At 50.6% G+C, this 20309-nt stretch overlaps 2 protein-coding genes across 5 annotated transcripts in view; one reads left to right on the forward strand and one right to left on the reverse strand.

Annotated features, from left to right (window-relative positions):
* ABHD2 (abhydrolase domain containing 2, acylglycerol lipase) overlaps positions 1-6476 on the forward strand; it is a 67174-nt gene extending 60698 nt beyond the window's left edge. For all 4 annotated transcript variants that reach the window (XM_019726745.3, XM_088789343.1, XM_074318128.2 and 1 more), the window contains one exon: positions 700-6476. In XM_019726745.3, coding sequence (XP_019582304.1) covers positions 700-896 — 197 coding nt within the window. In that variant the 3' untranslated portion in view covers positions 897-6476. The remainder of the gene's footprint in view (positions 1-699) is intronic.
* A 2583-nt stretch (positions 6477-9059) lies between these two features.
* RLBP1 (retinaldehyde binding protein 1) lies at positions 9060-20075 on the reverse strand. The gene is made up of 8 exons (XM_019726747.3): positions 19894-20075; positions 17647-17738; positions 17270-17398; positions 15998-16202; positions 14343-14521; positions 12001-12159; positions 10981-11091; positions 9060-10654 (listed from the first exon to the last, which is right to left on the reverse strand). Exons 2-8 carry the CDS (start codon positions 17656-17658, stop codon positions 10496-10498), a joined length of 954 nt encoding a protein of 317 aa, XP_019582306.3. The 5' UTR covers positions 17659-17738; positions 19894-20075; the 3' UTR covers positions 9060-10495.
* Between the last annotated feature and the right edge of the window lie 234 nt (positions 20076-20309).

Raw genomic sequence — 20309 nt, forward strand, 5'->3', positions numbered from 1 at the left:
ACCACCACTGGCAGCTTTATGCGTCAGTCTTCAAAGATAAAGGTCTCTAATGAAAAACCATCGACTTCATTGAGTCCACTGTGTTCTCCAGTAAATAACAGTGTAAATGCTGTGCTGTGAATCCTTCCTCAGAGCCAGGCCCCCTCCCCGGCCCCCACCAGCAGGGGCATCGCCAGCCTGGGAGTTTGGAGGAAGTGCAGGATCCCAGCTCCTTTCCCAGGCCTATGAAAGCAGAATCTCCGTTTTAAGGCGCTACCCCGGGGCTTTGGATGCACAAAGCTGGGAAGCACTTGGCTGTGCAATCAAATCATGGGGGAGCTTTAGCCAGCTTCCAGTTCCCCTTCTCTTACTTAGTACCCCCCGAAGAAATTCTAATGCAGTTGATCTGGGTGCCCCATAGGCATCTTTACAAACCCCACCTATTCTGATACGCAGCCACATTTGAGAAACACAGACTTCTGAGGATCTCTTAGGCAGGTGCCCGTCCTGCTCCAAAGCCAAGCTGCTGTTCCCAAACCTGCTAGATCCCACTATCTTGCCTGCCCCCCTAGACCCCTCCCACTTTGGTGAACGAGGCAGTGAGTAGAGGTCGGATGCCTGTGGGGAAAGCCTGGGCCACCCTGGCCAGCGTGCTTTCGCACCTCCTGCCGGGGAACTAAGCAGAGGACAGTGCCTCACTCGGCTGCCTTTCCCCTGCAGAGAAACGGGAGAACGTCATGTTTGTGCTGCCCCTGCACGGGGGCCACCTGGGCTTCTTTGAGGGTTCCGTGCTGTTCCCCGAGCCCCTGACGTGGATGGATAAGCTGGTGGTGGAGTACGCCAACGCCATTTGCCAGTGGGAACGGAGCAAGTTCCAGTGCTCTGACACGGAGCAGATGGAGGCGGACCCAGAATGAGGCCGCCCGGACTCGGCGCGCCCCAGAAGCCCTTCTCTGGAACCCGCGTCCCTCACTGGCTGCTTCAGGTCCCCCTCTCCCTCCGTGACCTGGATCTGACCTCACACCATCAGCGGGGGCCACCGCCAGGCACACCTGCCTTGGAGTGGGCAGCTATCCCTGGGAGCTCCAGGCTACTTTTGTGCTTAGTTACTGGTTTTCTCCACTGCATTGTTAGCCATGGTGACAAGTGACAGGCTTCTCACCCTCCTGTCCAGTTTCAGCAGCATCATGATTGCTTTTAAGCCAATGACGTCTAGTTTCCCTATTAAAAATGTGTCCGAATAGCAGTTTTGCTTTGCCAATCAAAAGGCTTTTCCCCAAGAACAGTGAAGGATGCCTGTTTGTTCGTGGTGGTCGTATGTGTCCTTACACGGACCGACCGGGAAAATTGCTCACCAACCTAAGGACCTGCGCCTCCCAGGCCGCAGTGCCACCTCTTACATGGAAAGGAAGTTCCCTTATGTCACATGCCAAGTATCACCCTCACTATCTCCTAAGACAGTATCCCTATACTTTGCTGGTGATGAGAGTTACCGGGGGCACTTGTTAAAAATTCAGCCTCCCAGGTCCCTCCCCTTGGAGAAGCTGATTCAGTGGGTCTAGGAAGGGGCCTGGGGATTTTAATTTTTGACAAGTGCCGCTGGTGATTCTCATCACCAGGCAAATTTCGGAAACACTGTTCTGCAAAGCCTTTAAATTAGAAACATCTCAGTAGCTCATTTTATTGAAATTCATAGTCAGAGATGTCACACAGCTCCCAGAGGCCTCCAGGAGAGCAGGACCTGTTGATTGAGCAGCTGCCCCTGTGTGACCTCAGGGTGATGTCACGGAAGGGCCTGGGCCGGGCTGCGCCTGACTCTGCTTCTCACTGGCTGTATGACCCTGGAAAAGTCCCTTTGAACTTGAGTTTCTTCACCTGTAAAGTGGGGGACTTTGACCAGGTAGATTGCTGAGATCACTACCAGTTCTAAAGTTCAATGACAAACTCAGTTCACTGAGGTTTGAGAGAACATCCCTCCAGAGGAGGCTGGGAACTATTCATTGCTGGCGTCACTTGCCATTCTGGTTTTTTGTCCCTCATTTCACATAAAGAGGTTTTTGGTTTTTTTCTTTTATTAAGCACTCAATTGTAATTTTATTTTTTTAACCCAGGTCTCTCTAACGCTAGCTTTTGCTACCAAACAATTCAAAAGTTGGATTTGAGTTTGGAGAAAGATCTTTCCAACTGAAGAGCGTGTTATTTTGAAACCAGATTTTTAATTTCAAGTCTATAGTCTTTTGGAAAGGTCTTTCCAAAGTGTGTATTCTCAAAAGAAAATGTCACTCAAGGTTTCAAGTACTCCTTTTCTCCAATCCTGTGGTACTTGAATATCAAAAAACCCTGCACTTTGAAAAATCAGCAGTTGCTATCTGGAGTGAAATTGCTGGATACATTCAAAGAATTTTTCCCTGCTTCATCTCCTTCCCTCCGAGACAGCAGGAATAGAAAAAGTGGGTCAGTGTGGATGTTTAAGGGGTAGAGAGAGTCATTTGGGGGCCTGGATCTCGACCCTCGTGGCCACAGGTGGCTGTAGTTTGGGCATTGGTCCAAGTGACTGTGACAGTAACGTCTGTAACCTGAAAAAATTATTTTCTGACAATCGCCAGATCATCCTAACTAATAACTAATCATGGCTCTCAAAAATAGCCATTATCTCCAAAAGACTGAGATTTCTGTGGTCTCAGTTTTGGTTTGGTTTACACATACACCAAATTTGTCATTGTGACCTTCCCCCCCAGTTGTTGCTTTTCTAGTGCATTCCCTTTTCATGTTCTTTTAGCACAAATTGGCACTTTATCGCTCAATTTGGAAGCTAGTCCCTCTCCTTTGGTACTTTCCCTGCCACCCAGCAACCGCAGCTGTAATCTAGAAGTCGTATTTCCTACTCCTCTCTTGATTTCTCAAGACTTTTTGTGAAATTAGGTAAACAAAGCAATAACTTAATGGGGTCGTCTAATCATCCCAGGAAGCGAAAGGCCCTTTTTCATTTGCCTCCAGGCACAGCTCTTGACCTATTCTGACAAAGCAGTGGCCAGGTACCAGCTCCGTTCAGGAGGAGAAAAGACAGTCCTGTTTTCACACACAGGGTGGGGGCTCAGGGAGGGAACCCAGAAGTCCTTGGAACCGGTGGCCCTATGGAGGAGAGGCAAGGTTTGGGGCATCGCCTTTGTCACACAACCGGAATTTACCCCACAGGACTGCGGGGGCCGTGTCCCAGCTGAACTCTTTTTAGTGTGTGACTCTGAATGGCACTTACATTCCATTTGGGCTCATATGAAACCCACTGAAGCCCTTTGTTCGAGCTTCAGGCTCTCAGGCATGGGAATGAGAATGTGACTGTGGCTGTCTTACAGGAAGATTTTTGTTTGTCCCTGAATGAGAGCACAGAAGCATTGAATTTACAGAGACGCCTAATAAACAAGGGAGCAGCATTGTATATGTAGGTCAGCCTTTTCCTCCCTGCAGCTTTTCTTCCTAAAGTCATTCATTTCCGATGATAGTGTGGGCGCTCGTGTTGCTATTAAGGTCCCATTTGGGCTAAAACTAGGCTGCATTTTCAAAGAGCATTTGAATACTATATGTTAAAATCAGATTAGGCTATAAATTGCATAGACCTAGACAATTCTATTGCAGGAATAACACATTAAAAACCAAGGAGGGAGGAAAGCACCCACATTTCTCCTGGTTGTGCTCCGAAATGATCTGAATAACGGATCCCCATCAAATTAGGATCATCAGAAAAGTGGTGTCGCGTCTCCTTGATGCATTTATGTTAGAAGGGAGTTACAGACTTGAGGAAAACTTCTTATATTCCAGAGCAGAAAGTTGTTTGTTGCCACTACATTCTTGTAACCTCCCTGCAGCATTTTGTACTTACAGGGAACCCTTAACACCACAAGAGTGGACATATACCCGAAAGCGGAATGTTCCTTTCTTGACGTGGTGTTATGGAACCAGGGTCCAGGAGACCTGGGTTCCTGCCCTAACTCTCTCTCATTCTCATTGGATGGTGGGCTATTGCTTCTTCTCTCTGAGCCCCCATTACCTCATCTTAGACCATCTCTAAATCCACTTCATCTATTTACACGTCACTTGCCCAGACACTCCACTTGCCTTCTGCAGCCCTTGCAAGTAGAAACGGAAATGGCAAGTCTCCAGGCTCACCTTGAGGGGACTGGGAGAGACAGGGGTTACTGCATGAAGGCTTTGCTGGTGGAGGCCCTGGATCTTGCCCACAGCCTTGTGTCTTTGGCTTCTCTTCAGAGTTTCCATCATCATCTCAGTGTCCTTGCTGTTCCAAGGGTGGTCTTGTGACTGGGACAGGTGCGCCATTGGAACGAGGCGAATCCCCCCAGCTTTCTATGTGACTCTGGCAGAGCATTGAGAGTTCCCAGGGCAGAAATCCTTCCAGCTCAGTCTTTCATTCTGAAGCCGTTGTCTTCATTAAAGCCAACCTCTCTGGGTAGCTGAGCGACAGCGCCTGGCATCTGAATGAGAGCTGTCTTTGTCACCGTGTGACTTGAGATCATCTTGCCAGCTCCAGGGAAACAATGCATGTGTTCTGGTGTGTATTTGCCAGGCGAGCAGATGTCTGAGATGTGAGAGGCTTTTCTTTCCCTGTGGCATCGATTCTGGCTTAGAGCTAAAGTAAAGATCACTGAAACATCACGTTGAGTTAAAGAACTTGGGTCTTTGTCTTTTAGGCAGGAGAGTTATTAAGAGGCATTTCTCTGTAGCATCCACTTACAGTATCATCTGGAATCACTTTCTTTGCCCAGAAAGCCTTCATTGCCTCTAGGATATCCCCCTGGTATTACCACACTATTGTGGCATTGGAATTAAAATTCCTCTGCTGGGGAAGTTTGAAGCAAAACCACAGCAAAACCAGAGAATTTCTTCACGCGACCTGTGAGCTCCTTCCTATGTTAGGCACCCACACCCCTCGGCCATATGAGGGACCCAGAACCTGCCAAACGCCTCATCTCTGATGCCTTTCTTCCTTCTTGGCTTCGCTCTGTTGTTCAAAGCCACTCTGAATTACTTGGATGTTTCAAAAAGCCGTGAAGAGTGGCCTCCCTTTGGCATTCAGAGGCCAAGCAATTGAGGGAAAGATTTTCTTCTACTTCTGTTATCTAAGCAGAGGGAAGTAACCCTCTCTTCACAGAGGAGGATTGCTTTTGCCAAATTGTATTTGAAGCTGAGGGAGGGAACTGGCCCCTGTTGGCAGTGAGACTTGCACGCTACCCCAAACAAAAGCTGCTTCCTCTTGCCTGTGTTCCTGCTGCCACTGCCCCCGGAGGCTGTAGCCCAGGCATCTTCCCAAAGTGGCCCTTAGGAGCAAGCTGTGGAGTCCAGCTCCCAGCCATGCTCAGACTCCCGACAGCAGACAGCTGCCCTTTTGGAAGAGTCAGCCCCCCACCCCATGTTTTCTGAGCTGTGTTGCCTAGGTACGTGGGTAAAGCGTCCATGTATCTGTCATGAAGAAGCTGAAGTTAATTTCTGATTGGTGGATTCAGTCTTTTAACTCGACTCCTGTTATTAGTAATGAAATCTATAACCTACCTTCACCCCCTCCTGGTCCCCATCAGCCAAGAAATTGACTATTGCCATAAGTTGGGGACAGTCCACTTATAGCACGTACAGAAATATCCTTCATCTCAATGGGCATTCTCCTTTCAGACCACCCACGCTGAGCAGCCAACAGTCCCCTAGAATAACGGCTGGCAGCTTGGATCCAGCACCGGCCACTTCCCTCCCAGGTTGTTCGCATGGGTGGACCAAGTTCCTGGGGGTAGGAATTAGATTTCATTTGGGTTTGGTTTGGCCTCTTCAGTTTCCCTAAAGCACAAGTCCATGTCCAATGCTGTCACTTCTCCACACCCATTCCAGATGGTCTGGGTCTCTCCCACTGCCTCAGGAAGAAGACCTACACTGTACCTGAGCTTTTGACTTCTGCCACTGCAGCTGCCTTAGCGACACCAGGGGTGAGGGGAGGGGGGTGGGGAGCCAGTTCGCATCCCCTTTTCCTGGTTAGACACCTGTCAACCACATTCTTCTGTTGGCAGATCTGCTCCCAGACTGATTTTTGAGAACCATCACTTTCACATTCCCAATTTTTGTTTTGTTTTCTTCTATTTTGTTTGGGTTCTCTGGAACTTAAAATGCTGCCCTGAGAATAATGTATTTTTTTGAGTTTGTGTTCTGAGAGCCTCCGTGCTGCTGGATTTTGAGGGAGAAATACAGGATCCTCCAGCACTGAGGTGTTTAAGATTTGCAACTAGCAATGCAATTTTTTCTAAATATGAGGATATTTACCTTTATTAACAAATTATTCTAAACAATGGTGTCCTTGACCATTTTATGTTCTCATATGACTTTTGGTCCAATTTTGATTCTGTGTGGTAGTAAACAAAGATCATTACAAACCAAAACTGTACTTTTGTTATCTTTGATGCAATGGAATTTCTTTACTTAAAAAATAAAAGACTAAAAATGTGGCATGGCTGTGTGTCCTTTGTGTCGCGGGGATTTTCCGTCTAAAAGGATTCTGCCTGTGTCTTCACCAAAGCATGAGCTTGAAAGAAATGGGGGAGCACCAGGTTCTCAGCACCACTGACTTTTAACCCAGCCTTGCAGACAGATTCCGAGGAATGCCCAGCCCAGAGGTGTCAGTACAAGCCCATCCTCTCCAGGCAAGACAGCCAAGACCTGAGCTAAGTGAAACGTCAGCGTTTTAAACTACAAAGTGAACCATGTAGACGGAACATAAGGTGAGATGTAAATGAGGGTTTGCCACGGATGATTCGTATGCTGTTCTAATGGTGTTCTTTGAACAGATGGAGTGAAAATCACCTAAGTTAAGATTATATTGGGTTGCTTGGGTGACGGTGGTGTTTTCTTCTTGGTGTCTGTCTGAATCCAGGGGTTTCCCGGGGCCAAGCACTAGCCTAGCCAAAGAGTTACCCATGTTCCCCGACCCCAAAAGCCTGCACTCAGTGTTTTCTTCCCTCCTTGGCCACGCAAAACCTTCGACAAGCCAGATGGGCGGGGAGTGTTGGTTTTGGAGGAGCTGCGTTAACATGACCTAAGAACAGCCAATAACAAATTGAGTCAAAGTGCGTCCCTCTCTGGCAAATAGCTTCCCCCCACTTCCGATCCCCCACAAAATAGCCAGACTTTTGATCCAAGAGCACCAACTTGCGAAGAATACTGCCTGTGACAAGTATTACATGGAGGATATTTCAGTTCCGGGTGTCAGGCAGGTTCATGCCAGCAGACAACCCTGCAAATTTGTTTTCAGTGACATTTACCTAGTCACTCGCTGTCCCAATGGTGCTAATATAGTTTTTGTTATACTTTTCATTAACAGGCCCCTCAGCTATAGCCCTCTAGGGAGTGCTTGCCCATGGTAAGGACCAAACACCTACCTGGATGGCCCTCCGTAGGTATGACAGCCTCTCTCATTTCTCTCTCGGGTATTATCCACCCCACCCCACCCTCCCAGAGAGGGTCACATGTATCTGAGTGGTTGGGAAGACATTACGGGCAGTTTGGCCTTGAACTGCAGAATGTCTCCCCTCTCCCTGGGGCTATGTGTGCCAAAACTTCTTTTTGACTCACACTTTCTCCCTCATTTGGAATTCTCCCAGTGTCTCTACTGAAGACTGGTTTCCTCTAGGAGTTATTTCCTCCTTTATCTGATGATGTTGGTGAAATGGCCCTGGAATAAGTGACATTCTAATTTCACTGTTCCTCTTACCGCTTCTCCCTACACCACCTCTATCCCCAGAAATAAACACACATTGGAGACAAAGTGTGAGTAGGAACAGAGCTGGAGGGTCAAAGTTGCCGCGTTAAGGTCCCATCCTCACCACTTCCTAGCTCTTTATCCCAATTTAACCTTGAGGGGTTTTTTGTTTGTTTGTTTTTACCTGTAAGATGGGAATGATTATAATAATTGCCTATCTCTGGATACTGAGAGATTTTGCATCACTAGCAAGCTCCCAAGTGGGGCAGATGCCCCCCTCCTGGGACCACACTTTGCGTAGTGAGGCTCCGGGGAGCCTGGGAGCTTCCAGACCCAGCACTGCCAGTGTCCTCACCCACCAGTGAAAGTAGGATAACAGATGGTACAATTCACCCTTAGGTGACTCTGCAGCTGTTTTCCTGGCCAGCTTAAGTCCTGGGTGTCCCTCTGCCAGGAGGACTTGACCAGGCCACCCTGCAGCATCCCTTAGGTAAACTTGAGGCTCTGAACAGCAGCCAATCTCATTCAGAGGCCCATCGCCTTCCTGAGACCTCCACCCACACGCTAACGAATTGCCTCCATCTGCTCACAGACAGTGTTCCCTGAAGGTCCACATGAGGCTGGCAGAAACGCGTTGTTGTAATCTCCCAAGTCTCGCTCTGTTCAAATTACTTTGACGTGGCCGAATTCTTGCTTCATCCCAGATGTCTCTGGAAAGAAGGTGTTCTGGGCAGCAAATGGTTGTCATTGAAATCAAGTTCTGTTGTCCCCCTCGCCATATTTGGTGGCTTTCAAAAGATTTTATGTGCCTCATTACTGTGGTGGTGATGGCCACTTGTAAGAATCCAGCACGGAGGCAGCTGGGATTTGTGAGGCTGAGTATTTTAACATTAACATTCATGGTCTTGGGACACGTTCTCCCAAAGGCGGCACCACTTTCCTGGGCACAGACTGGCTCAGGTGTGCCCACCTCTCTCCTGCTCAGCTTGTCTGAGCCTGGAGGGGCAGTACCAAGGCAAGGCCAGCAGGGGGTGGTGCCAGCCCACAGTCAGAGCCCACTCACTGGGTCCCAACCCTATAGTTTCTGCCTCAGAAAGCGCCTTGGGCTTTCTTTTCAGACCCTGGCCTTCTCAGCTCCAGATGTTCTAGGAGGTCCCGCAGGATGAAGCTCTTGACCCCCTTCAACCAGAGAAGCTCCGTGTAAGATTTGATTTGGGAAAGCGTAGTCTCAGCTTTTAAAGGGTTTGAAGAAGGGTTTGGGGGAAATCCTCAATGGTCAGACACCCACAAACATGTGCTGAGCCCTCCTCCAGCTCTGAAATCCTATGTCAATATCATTTGTGACCATGGATTGTTCACACTGAACGTTACAAAGAAGGAAGTTACTTGAGTGATGAGCACACACTGCAAACCCTAGAAACGAAAGAAAGGATGTAAGAAATACATATGTACATTCACATACGTGTACAGGTACAGAGCCAGGCCGGAAAACAAGCAAGAGAACTCTCAGTGGATCAGAGGAATTCCTGAAGAAGTGAAAGCAGAAGGCATTGGATTGAATCCACAGCCTAGGAAACTGCTGGAGACCCTGTTCCAAAAGGTGGGTGCAGCACCCAGGGTACCTCATGCCCACAAAAAAGCGGGTTGGCTCCCCAGGCAATAGCAGAGAAGTCTTAGGGTGATTACTGGGGTACCTCAGTGGGAGCAGCCAGGCCAGTCGTCCCCCACCCACCACCACTAGCCAGATACCAGAACCAGGCTCTGCGTCCAGGTGGGAAAGGCAGCGGAGGACCTTGGGAGGGGCATCTGTCCGTCAATGCCTGTGAGCCCCACACCCAGAGAAGCCAGCCCTGCCCCAAGAGAGAACAGCGTGCTCAGCCAACGGAGGCCTCGAGCAGAAGGTCTCAGAGACAAAGATGAGCTCCCACGCGCAAGTCCCCAAGCACTCAAGGAACACCAACTCCACAGAGGGGACACGTCTGTATTTGTGACAATGTGCCAAGCTGGAGAGTAGTGGAGAGTAGACGATCGTCCCCGTGAAGTGCCTGAGACAGAGGACCAAGAAGAGCTCCCACTGCAGGACGTGAGGACCGAGTGAGCGCTCAGAGAAGACAGAAGGCACCGAGGCAAGGGCTCTGCAGGAGACAGCTCTTAGTGGAGAGACCCCGCAGGCCGGAGGAGGGAGACACAACGCCCACCCTGGCAGGAGGTCCAAGGTCTGGACCATCACTGTATCCATGGGGCTGTGCCTGACTGGGGGGACCAGGGCACCCCCAAAATGGAGCTGTTTCAAGCCTGCCCCCACCCTGAATTCCATGTGGAAAACCCCTCCCCGGCCTACTGGCTGTCAAGATCATTTGCACTTATATCCCCCTTTTTTATCTTCTTTTTGTCATATTGTTTGGGAGGAGAGACTTTGAAACCAGCCTCGTTGCCTGTTTTCACAGACCCGAAGTAGCAAAACTCCATTACGAAGGAAATCATTGAGAAGCTTCATTAGAGTCTTTGCAGGTCAGTCTCACACAAGTCCCTTTCCTAAAGTTTCAGAGGCAGTAGGAATGTAACTGCCCCCAGTTCTTCTTCAGGGAAACTCCCTCGGCTTTGTTGCCCCCAAACTTGGAAGGAGGGTGGCACCTGAGCTCCCCCAGGCTTCGGGAGGTTCAGGGGAAGCATAGTCACCCAGGCAGCCCTTCCCGAGCCTTCTGGGTCCAGGACAGCTGAGGAGAGGCCCAGGGATGCTAATTACAGGCCAGATGGCAGGAAGAGTCCTCAGAAGGTGGTGGTCTCGGCCTGGGCCCGGGGGCCAAAGAGCTGCTCAGCAACGACCCTGCCGTCATACTTGGGCAGTGTGCCCCCAAAGTCGGTGGGCAGGATATCTTTGTCAATCTCCTGGAAGAAGGCAGAGAGGTCATCTCCATGGACAAAGACCTGGAGGAAAGCAGGGGAGACAAGAGCTGAGCAGGCAGTGCCCTGAGAATGAGGGATGGAGGGGAGGGGAGAGGACAAAGACACCGTGTGCCACCTCTGCCTGGTGACATCCTTCTCCACAATGCTTGTTGTGCTGTCTGTGGGTCCACTCAGTTCAGGACTACGGTAAGTGTCTGAGGAGGGCTCAGATGGGGTCCCCTCACCCCCCCACACACTCATCCGTCTTGTCTCGTGAACCCTTTCCTGCTACAGCCGCGTTCACTCAGTTCGCTCACCCACTCACGCACCAGCAGATCACGGAGCACCCTGTGTGGCCACACACTCACCCTCTGGAGCAGCTTGCTCTTCAGGAAGGGCTTGACCAGGTTGTAGGTGGTGGTGAAGTACCACGGCTGGTGTATGAAGTGGATGGCTTTGAACCGGGCTGGGAAGGAATCCTGCAGTGACAGAGAGCACCCCACGCTGCAGCCCCGATGGCCTCAGAGGCTCCCACTGCTCCCCCACTGCGACCCCATGGCGTGAGGACAGACTTATCACACAGTGGGACAGCCCACTGAAGGTTCCAGCCCCGGGCCACCAACTGGGGAACCCTGGCTTCACCATGGCTCCAAACTGCGGGAGGAAGCCCCACAGGCCACGCAGCCCAATCCCTGCACAAAACCTTGCAATAAGGTGGAATGACAAAATGAAATGGTGGCCTTGCTTGGTTTTGAGGGGACTGAGTTTGCCACACCCACTTGCTTGCTGAGTGGACTGCAAACTATTATAGACCACAGGACACCACTGTCATGCCTGGTTGTCCCTCAGCCCCTCCCACAGCCCCCACCTGCCCCCTTTCCTTTCCCAGGAACACATAAAGCAGATTTAAGATAAGCTCGGAGAAAGGACTTCTGACACATCAGTATTTATAGGCGTGAGTTGTCGGGGGCATTAGTGATATCCTTTCTCAGGATAAATTCACATTCGGGGAGAGGCAGCGAGACGAGATGTATGTGGATTGGGAATGGGATTCCAGGTCAGGTGTAGGTTCAAGTGCAGCCTCTGCCACTTTAGAGTTCTGTGACCTTGAGACGTCACTCAAATCTCTGAGTCTTGGTCTCCAGGTTTGTGAAACGAAGCAGGGAAGCAGCGAGAGAGTGCTGTCAAGTTGTAAATGAATGAGTGAGTGTGAATACTTGGCACACTGTTGATCACTGGGCAAGTGTTTGTGGTTGTCATTGCTCTGTATGGCACTAGCGGTCACCTTCTCAGGTCCCTGCCAGCACCACTGAACCAGGACACTGGGCGCAGCCTCCCAGCCTCCGACCTGTGAGCGGCTCCTGCACAGCAGGGTTCTGGGGCCTCACCTGGAGCATAGCCACCATCTTCCTGAGGTCGGCAGCGCGAAGCCCGGCAGCCTGCTGCATGGTAAAGCCCTTGAAGTTCTCCACGATGCAGAAGCCGTTAATTTGAGTTTCCTCGTTCTCCAGTAGCTTCTCCAGGATGAAACAATACGCCTGCAAGATCTGAGGCACACAGTGAACAGGCTGTCAGACCCAACCCACGAAGATCAAGGTCCTGAGGGGAGAGCTAACTGGTTTATCCTTCACCACAGGTAATTTGTCACAGGCTTTGAGCTGGGACATTCCCCCTCTGTGAATGTATCCCAAGAAAATAACCTTGAATGTCATTCCACGGTTAGATGCCAGGGTGTTTTTCCCTGTACCCTTATAAGAGTGGAACAACCCCAATGCCTGATGAAATTGTGATGTAATCATGCTGTAGAATATTCTGGGATGGTTAACAATGATATATAAGACTAACAATACAGGGAGATGTCCATTCTTGGAATATTGTAGGGTTTGATCCCATTTTTAATTTTTAAAAAATGTGTGTGTGTACATGTACATTTGTGCATAAGTACGTGTGATGTGTGTGTCTAGCTTTCTAGAAAAAATAGATTGGAAGGATGTCAATGGTAGAAATCTCTGAGTGGTAGAATTGTGGATTATTTTAAATTTGTGATATTTTGGTATTTTCTAAAATGAGTAGCTATCACTTATGTAATAGGAAAAAGACTGTAAGTTTCTTAACATAACATATGATTATATATGATATAGATGATTATATATATATCTACATGTGGTTATATATATACACATATATACATATATATGTGTGTGTGTGTGTGTATATATATATATATATATATATATATCTCAGTAATAAAGCCAGTATCTTATTTAGTGGAAAACACTAGAGGCAAGATAAGGATATTCACTAGCTCCAGCACCATTTAACTCTGTATTGGAAATATTAGCCAATACAATCAAGTTAAAAACAAAAAATTCAGGAGCATAGGAAGAAAAGGAAAAGAAAACCTATCTATTTACAGATAATCTGATAGTGTGCTTGGAAAACCCAAGAGACCCAATTATAAAACTAACATAACAGGGGTGGCCGGTTAGCCCAGTTGCTTAGAGCATGGTGCTAATAAAACTAACATAACAAAAGATTTGGTAAAATACCAGGATATAACATTAGCATAAAAAGCAATAATCTTTATATAGACCTGCAATAACCAATTAAGAAGATATAATGGAAGAGAAAGCCCCATTTATAGGAACAACAATAAATACTGAAGAAAACTTAATAAGAAATGTGCATCATGTTTGTGAGGAAAGCTTTAAAACACTCCTGAAGGCTCAGAGGTAGGTTTGTAAAAGGAAAGCACCCTTGTTTGTGGCTAGAACTCGGCATGGATGAATTTGCATCCATAAAGAGGTTAATCCTTCCCAAGTGTGTTATTTACATTTAATGTTATCCCCACCTTCCTCCTAACGTTTCTCCTGGAGCTGAAAAAGTTAATTCTAAAGTTCGTAGGGGAATGTCAACAGGCGTTCTAGAAAAGGCCTGAAAAAGAGAGCGGTAAGGACAGAACAAGCCCTAGCAGAAATTACACATGCTGTACAATCTCTATGATTAAAACAGTGTGCTACTGGAGCGTGAACAGGCAGAGACCGACGGAACAGAGAAGAAAGTCTAGAACTAGACCCAAGTACACATGAAAATACAGAATATGATAGAGATGACATTTCAAGTCACTGGGAAAAAGGTGACCTTTTAAATAAATGGTGTTGGGACAACTAGATGGCACATTCTAAAATGAAGTTGTACTATGTTTTTTAGGCTTCAGGGCACATGCCAGCGTTCTCACAAAACGAACCTTATTCCCCTACTTAGGGAAGCTTTCTTAAGGGCTTGCTTGACAAGCCACCTTGCATATACGCGAGTATAAATGCAAAGAAGTCAGGCTGCTAAATAGGTCGTAACCGTGCTTCCCAGAATCTCTCACAGCCTGCAGTCTACTAATCCCTATTCTCTGTGTTGATCTTACCTTTCAGCATGTGGCAGAGCTGACCCCAGCTCTTGGTCCACAGCTGTCACCCTCCCCTGGCAACAACACCAGAGGGCAGCCATGTATTGGCCAGAGGACCCCGCCTGCAAAGCTGCTGGGTTTTCCAGCTGCCTTGGCACATCCTAGGAATTCTCCCCCTACCTGGAAAGGTCTTGGTGGCATTGGCTGCAGGTGTCCCCCCTTCCCCAGACCTCCCGTCTTGGGGAGCCAGGAATAAGATGCCAAAGGAGGCCAGGGCTGGAGGAGGGAACCCAGCCCAGAGGGTGGGAAGGCAGACCAGCTTCCACTGACCTCGTCGAAGGTAATTTCTTCATAGTCCCACTTGTCAATGTTGAAGAGCATGACCACTCGGCCATACTTGTCCCGACTGGAGAGCACACCAGGGTAGCCAGCCTCGATGGTGCAGCGGATGGCCTCCAGGGACAGGCTGTCGAAGAGCTCGGGGTACTGCAGTCGGAAGTGCACATAGCCTGGGGGAGGCAGGGCAGAGGCGTCCCCTCGGAGCCAGCCCACCCTGGCTCCTGACCTGCGTGTGACGCAGCAGGATACTCCGCCTTTCTGAGGACAATATTGGCCTTTCTCACCAAATTGTCGCGAGAATCAGACAAGATTCATAGGTAGGAACGTCATTGGTAAACTGCACACACACGAGATATAATCCTAAATCTGAGGACGCCTATCCCTTGTTCTTTCCTCTCACCCAGGGGCAGAGGTACAGGTTTCTCACTTGGGCACAGAGTGAGCTCCGTGGGGGTGGGGAGAAGACCCCAAGATGAAACCCAAACCCAAAGCAGGACCCAGAGGCCGTACGGATTCCGCAGCACGTCTACCCCCTAGAAACCCATCCTTGTCCGTCCCACACAGATCCCCTCCTCTCGGGCTGTCTCCACCACCAAGCCCTGGAGGGGCCAGGCCCTAGGAGTCGTTCCGGGAGCTTCTGCCAAGGGAATGCCGCTGGCCTCCTGGCTGCCCCTGCAGCACTGCAGACACTGCCACCTCCTAGCCCGGCCCTTGCAGTTCCCTCTGCCCTGGGGCTCAGTCCCCAGAGATCTCATTCCCCTTGAGGTTTCCTTCAAGAGTTCCCTTTGCACCAGAGCCTTCAGGCCACTTTACTGAGACTGCAACCCCTTCCTCCTTTACCTCCCCCTCCTTTATTTTTCTCATTCTCCCTTTTTACTATCTAACCATCCACTTATTTTTATTTTCTTTATCTGGTTTTGTTATTTCCACCATTAGAATATAAGGTCCACGAGGGCAGGCAGTCCGGTCCTCTTGATTCTCTGCTGCCTCCTTTGGCCTAAAACAGCGCTTGGCGCAGCAGGCCAGCGAATTACCATTTGGGGAAGGAGGGAAGGATGAAGCAAGAAAAGGAGGCCCGTTGGCCTGCGGAAGGCCTGCTCAGACACCCCTTCCCTCCACCAGTGCCGCGGACTTGATTTCCAGAGGAAACTTGTCTTGGTCCAGCCAGCAGGGCCAAGGCAATTCTGTCCGAGAGCTCCTTCCAGGGCTGGCCCCATCTTCAGTTCTGCTCTGCATGAGTTTTAGGTGCCTATGGGGAGCCAGGCACGACATACCCACCTTCCCTGCAGCGCTCCAGAGCCAAAACCTAGCCTCTGGTATGGGTGGGTGGAGGGGAAACCCCTCCCCTCCTTGGGCACCCAGTTGGGTGGCTGAGTTCCACTCAGTGAGCCCCAAGACTGGGAGAGAGCAGAGAGGAGTCAAATCCCCAGGAATTTTGGTCCTGCTGGACTCGTTCATTCATTGGGATCTTGGAGGCTATTTTACAGATAAGAATAAGAAGGTTCAGAGACTCGCGCAGGGAAGAGGAGGAAACTGGAGGAGTCCGTCTCCTCCGTGGATGCCTGAGGGTCAACACCAATCTCAGACCGCCCCCACCCCCCAACCCCGCAGCCTCCCCGGACCCCTTTCTCCAGCGAGGGCCTCACCTCTGAGCAGCTCGTAGGCACGCCCCACGTGGAACTTGCGCGCGCGGATGAAGCGCAGGAAGAAGGCGCTGTCCCTCCCCTGCACCTTCTCGGCCACAGCCCGGGCCAGCTCCTGCCCCGAGTCGGCCTGTGCCCGCACCAGTTCCTGCAGCTCTCGCACCACCTCTTCCCGAGTCTCCTCCCTCTCGTTCAGCTCATCCCTGGCCTGGAACAGAGTCCGGTGGAAGCACAGTCACAGGTAGGTGCTGTGTGGAAAGGTGTACACACACACACACACACACACACGCACGCACGCACGCACGCACGCACGCACGCACGCGCGCGCGTGCCAGCCGAGGGGCAGAGGGGGCTGCAGATCGGCCCATCACCTCTGCAACATGTGCACTGGCAGTGCCTCAGACGGCCGGTTATATTTGGAGAAAATCAGTTGCAATTGCACACCCTGGGTCCTTTTGCAGGAGATAGCTAACGGTCTGAGGTTTCTAATCCTAACAGCCTTCACTTACTGGGGTCCTGGGTTAGCACCCTGCCAAGTCCTTTATACCTTGTGGTTTTCAGTCTTTGCCACAACCCAGCACAGTGAGGTCGGTGTGCTTCTCCCCAGTCTCAGGATGAGCCAGCCTCAGGCAGCTCTGTTCTTGGCCAGCATGAATGGGGAAGGCAGGGGAGGGCGAGTCAGGTTTGGGGGAGCTCAGAGCACCTTTCCCTCGTGAAGCCCAGGGAAGCAGAGATGGAAGCCAGGAGCCCAGGCTCAGCTCAGCCCCAAGACAGCTCTGCCAGCCTCGATGGAAAGCAGTCCGATCATATCTGAGCTGGTCCAACAACTTTCTTTTGTTTGTAAGGCAAAACCCAGAGAGGGACAGCAATTTGCTCAAGGTCACACAGCAAGTTGGAAGTAGGTCTGATTCTTGAACTCAGGCCTCTACCTTTCTAGTGGGGACAGCAGTTGGATCCCTGTTCCCCAGGGCCACTTGCAAGCCAGCACTCCTAATATCAGAGTCTAGGTGATTCCTGGTGCAGAGGCCCCAGGACCCGGCATTGGTTTCAGGGAAATGTTGGTGCTGTAGTTTGGATTAGACCAGCCTGGATGTCTGGTCAGTCCAGTTGCTGCCGTGGCCCTGACCTCCAGGACGGTCCCTAGAACAGGCCGGTCCATCAGGTCCGGGATGACCTGGAGAGCTGGGGCTGGGCCTTCTCCTGGAGAGGACGCTGTCAACATTCCCCCTTGTTCCCTCCTTAGCCTTCCCCTCCCCGCACCCCTGGCCACCTCACCTTCCGCAAGGTGTGGGGGGGCAGCTTGATGCACCGGCCAAAGACAGGCCCATGGTCCTTGGTTGTAAGCCTCTCCAGCTGGGCACGGAGCTCCCGTTCCTCTTCAGGGACCATGCGGAAGGTGCCCGCCTGGGCAGAGAGGGGCCAGGAACAGGCCTGAGTGAGGCAGGCAAAGGGGCCTGCTCAAACCCTACACTAGTGCTTTTCCCTGAGGTCACTGTTACGCCTCCTGTCTTTGGGTGAGGTCAGGGACCACAGAGAAGTGGTAGGGGTGAGTATCCCTAACTGTGGGCAGGCCAGATGGTGGAGAAGCAAGGAGGGGGAGAGAGAGAAGGGGGAAGGTGGATGAAGGGGCGCCCCGGGACACGGGTACTCACCCCTTCTGACATGCTGCCTCTGAAAGACTCAGAGTCCTCAGAAAAAGAAGGGCCCACTTCCCCTGTCCTGGTCTCTCCAGGGAGCCTCCTTCCTAGGAGAGGAAGTCGGGGCTGCAGTGGTGCGGAGAAACTTCTGGTATTGTCTCAGAACAGTGGATTTCAAACTGGAGTGCATCAGATCACCTGGAGGCATTTGTTGGAAATGCAGACGCCTGGGTCCTGCAACCTGTGATTCTGACTCAGGAGGTCTGCACTGGGGCGCAGGAAGCTTTAAAGCAGCACCCCCAGTGTCTCTGAAGAAGAGGAGTCTTAGGCTCCACACTGGGAAACACTCCTTTGAGAAGGAATATGCACAAAAATAACTCAAACCTCAGTTCTTCAGATGAGTTGGCCCAGCCAGGAAAACACTAGGGGTGGCCTCCATTCTCAGTTACATGCTGTCTGCAGGCGAGAGCACGCCCTACCCCATCTGTGGCCCTCCTTCTCCGGCCCAAAGCAGGGCCTCAGAAACTCCCAGGCTAGTGGCTGACCCCTTCCCCAGTGCTTTGCTTCTCGTGAGGGGTGAGGACGAGTTACTTAATCGTAATACGGTGCTTTGTGATGAACTAAGTATTTCCAAATCCATTATCTCAGAGCCTGGGCTGGCATTCTTATTTCCATTTCTCATAGGAGGAAACAGGCCCAGGAGAATGAGGGACTTGTCCCAGGTCACACCGCCAGAAATAGCCAAGGATCAGGACTCAAGCCCAAGCTGTGACTTTCTGTCAGACCAAGAGGCAGCCCGGTGTGACAAAAGTCAGACCTAGGTTCAAATTCTATCTCTTCCACGTACAAGCTCTGTGATCTAACTGAGTCTGGGTTTTCCCCTGTAAAAGAGAGATGGAAGGTTTGTGAAAATTAAGTCACTAATGTACAAGACGCAGTGCTGGCCACCAGCACAAATGCCATCCATTGCCCACATGACACCCTGCTCACCCAATGAGGCTTTTTGGAGATAGCTCTCCTCTTTCCAGATTTTCTCCTCTGCCACCTACACATCCCCAATGCCTTGGACCCATCAGCACCCTGCTCCTGCCGATGACCAGGTTCTGTTGGTTAGCTCTATCACGTAGGCACTGTCCGTGAGTGGCAGCAGTGGCCCTGGAACCATTATCTGTGTGACACCAAGGCTGCTTTGACACCTAGAGCCACGACATCTCCAAGCAAACTCCCGAGGAGGGTCAGTGACACCTGGCTTTGAGTCAGGCTTGGTCATTTACCACCTGTGTGACCTGAGGCAAGCTATTTAACCTTTCTGAGCCTCAGTTTCCGCATCTGCAAATTGGGGCTAATACCCATACCTACCAAATGGAGTTGTAATGAAGACCATGGACTTTCTCTAAGGCACCTAGCACAGTGATTTGCTCTAGCACCGTAGTTCCCCTTCCCTTTCTTAGCATCATACTGATCATTACCCCAACTTGACAGACTGAGGGCATCCCAGGGAATATCTGAGGGTTTCCCGTTTCCTGCTTCTCTCACTCCACAGCCCCAGCCAGGGCAAGGACATTCTAGGGGCTGTAACCCTCCAACAGGCACCAAATCTAAGCCATGTCTGGTGGATAGACTGTCAAACACGTGGGCACGGAGACAGACAGACGGAAGTGCTGCCTTGCTCTCACTTGGGTTTTGCCGGCACAGGAATGGAGAGGCTGATAGAACTGCCCCAAGAGGTCGGGCAGGAGAGAGAGTGGCTGGACAGCCCCAGCCAGTTATGCAAATCAGCAGGACATCCCAGACCTTAGAAACGGTGACAGTCAGTACAGTAACTCTTCTTAAAAATATGCCCATTCTATTAACTTTGATTTTTCAAACACTAATTTATGAGCTCTATGCAATGAAAAAGTACCCACCCGTCACTCAACATCAAGGCTGTTTCCTGCTGAGGAGAGTTGCCAAATAAAACACAGAATGCCCAATTACATGTGAATTTCCGATGAACAACACATACTTTTTAAAATATCAATATGTCCCAAATATTGCATGGTACATACTTATACTTCAAAATCTGAAATTCATATTTAAATTCCTATTCACATTGAATACGCATTTATTTGCTAATTCTGCCATCAGGTTGGTCTGGCTCACCCTGGAAAGTGGCCAGTTGGTTTCAGTTTTTTGGGCACCTGGGATGTGGTCTCCCCTCTCCCGACTCCTCACCCCAGTGCTGGGCTCCCGGGCCCAGCCAGGCCCCTGGTACTGACTTACCTGCCAGGTCAGCGGCTCCTCCTTGGGGCCACCTGGTGCCTGAGTCCTCTGGGAGCCCCGGGTTGCCTCCGCTGGGGGCGTGGTCCGGTCAGCAGGCTGGGATTAGTATGTCACAAGGAACTTCTCAGGCCCATGGTTTCTGTTAAATCAGGCTCACCAGAGGCCCAAATTGGGGCCAGCAAAGCGCCAGCGCCAGCGGGGAGAGGGGATCGGCCTGGGCCTGGCTGGAGCCGCCTCAAAGCCCTCCTTTGTGTGGTCTGCTCCTGCTCAGCATGTGGAAGCCAGGCTGTGGGGGTGGGATCCGGGCCAGCCCCATTCCCTCCTCCCTGTCCTCTCTCTCATCGCAGGGGGGCTCTGAGAGAGCGCACCCCAGGGTATGACATGCAGGAGGCAGAGGGAAATTTTCAATGTGATTG

This window comes from Rhinolophus sinicus, chromosome 13 (assembly GCF_057876585.1).
Source record: "Rhinolophus sinicus isolate RSI-liver-muscle chromosome 13, RSI-T2T, whole genome shotgun sequence".
Lineage (NCBI taxonomy): Eukaryota > Metazoa > Chordata > Mammalia > Chiroptera > Rhinolophidae > Rhinolophus > Rhinolophus sinicus.

What these genes read in the sequence shown, in the direction of transcription:
- RLBP1 (XM_019726747.3), bottom strand. An exon ending in AAGAAATTACCTTCGACGAG is followed by an intron (nt 12,160 to 14,342) that starts GTCAGTGGAAGC and finishes TGTGTGCCTCAG; the next exon opens with ATCTTGCAGGCGTATTGTTT. An exon ending in AGATGGTGGCTATGCTCCAG is followed by an intron (nt 11,092 to 12,000) that starts GTGAGGCCCCAG and finishes CTGTCACTGCAG; the next exon opens with GATTCCTTCCCAGCCCGGTT.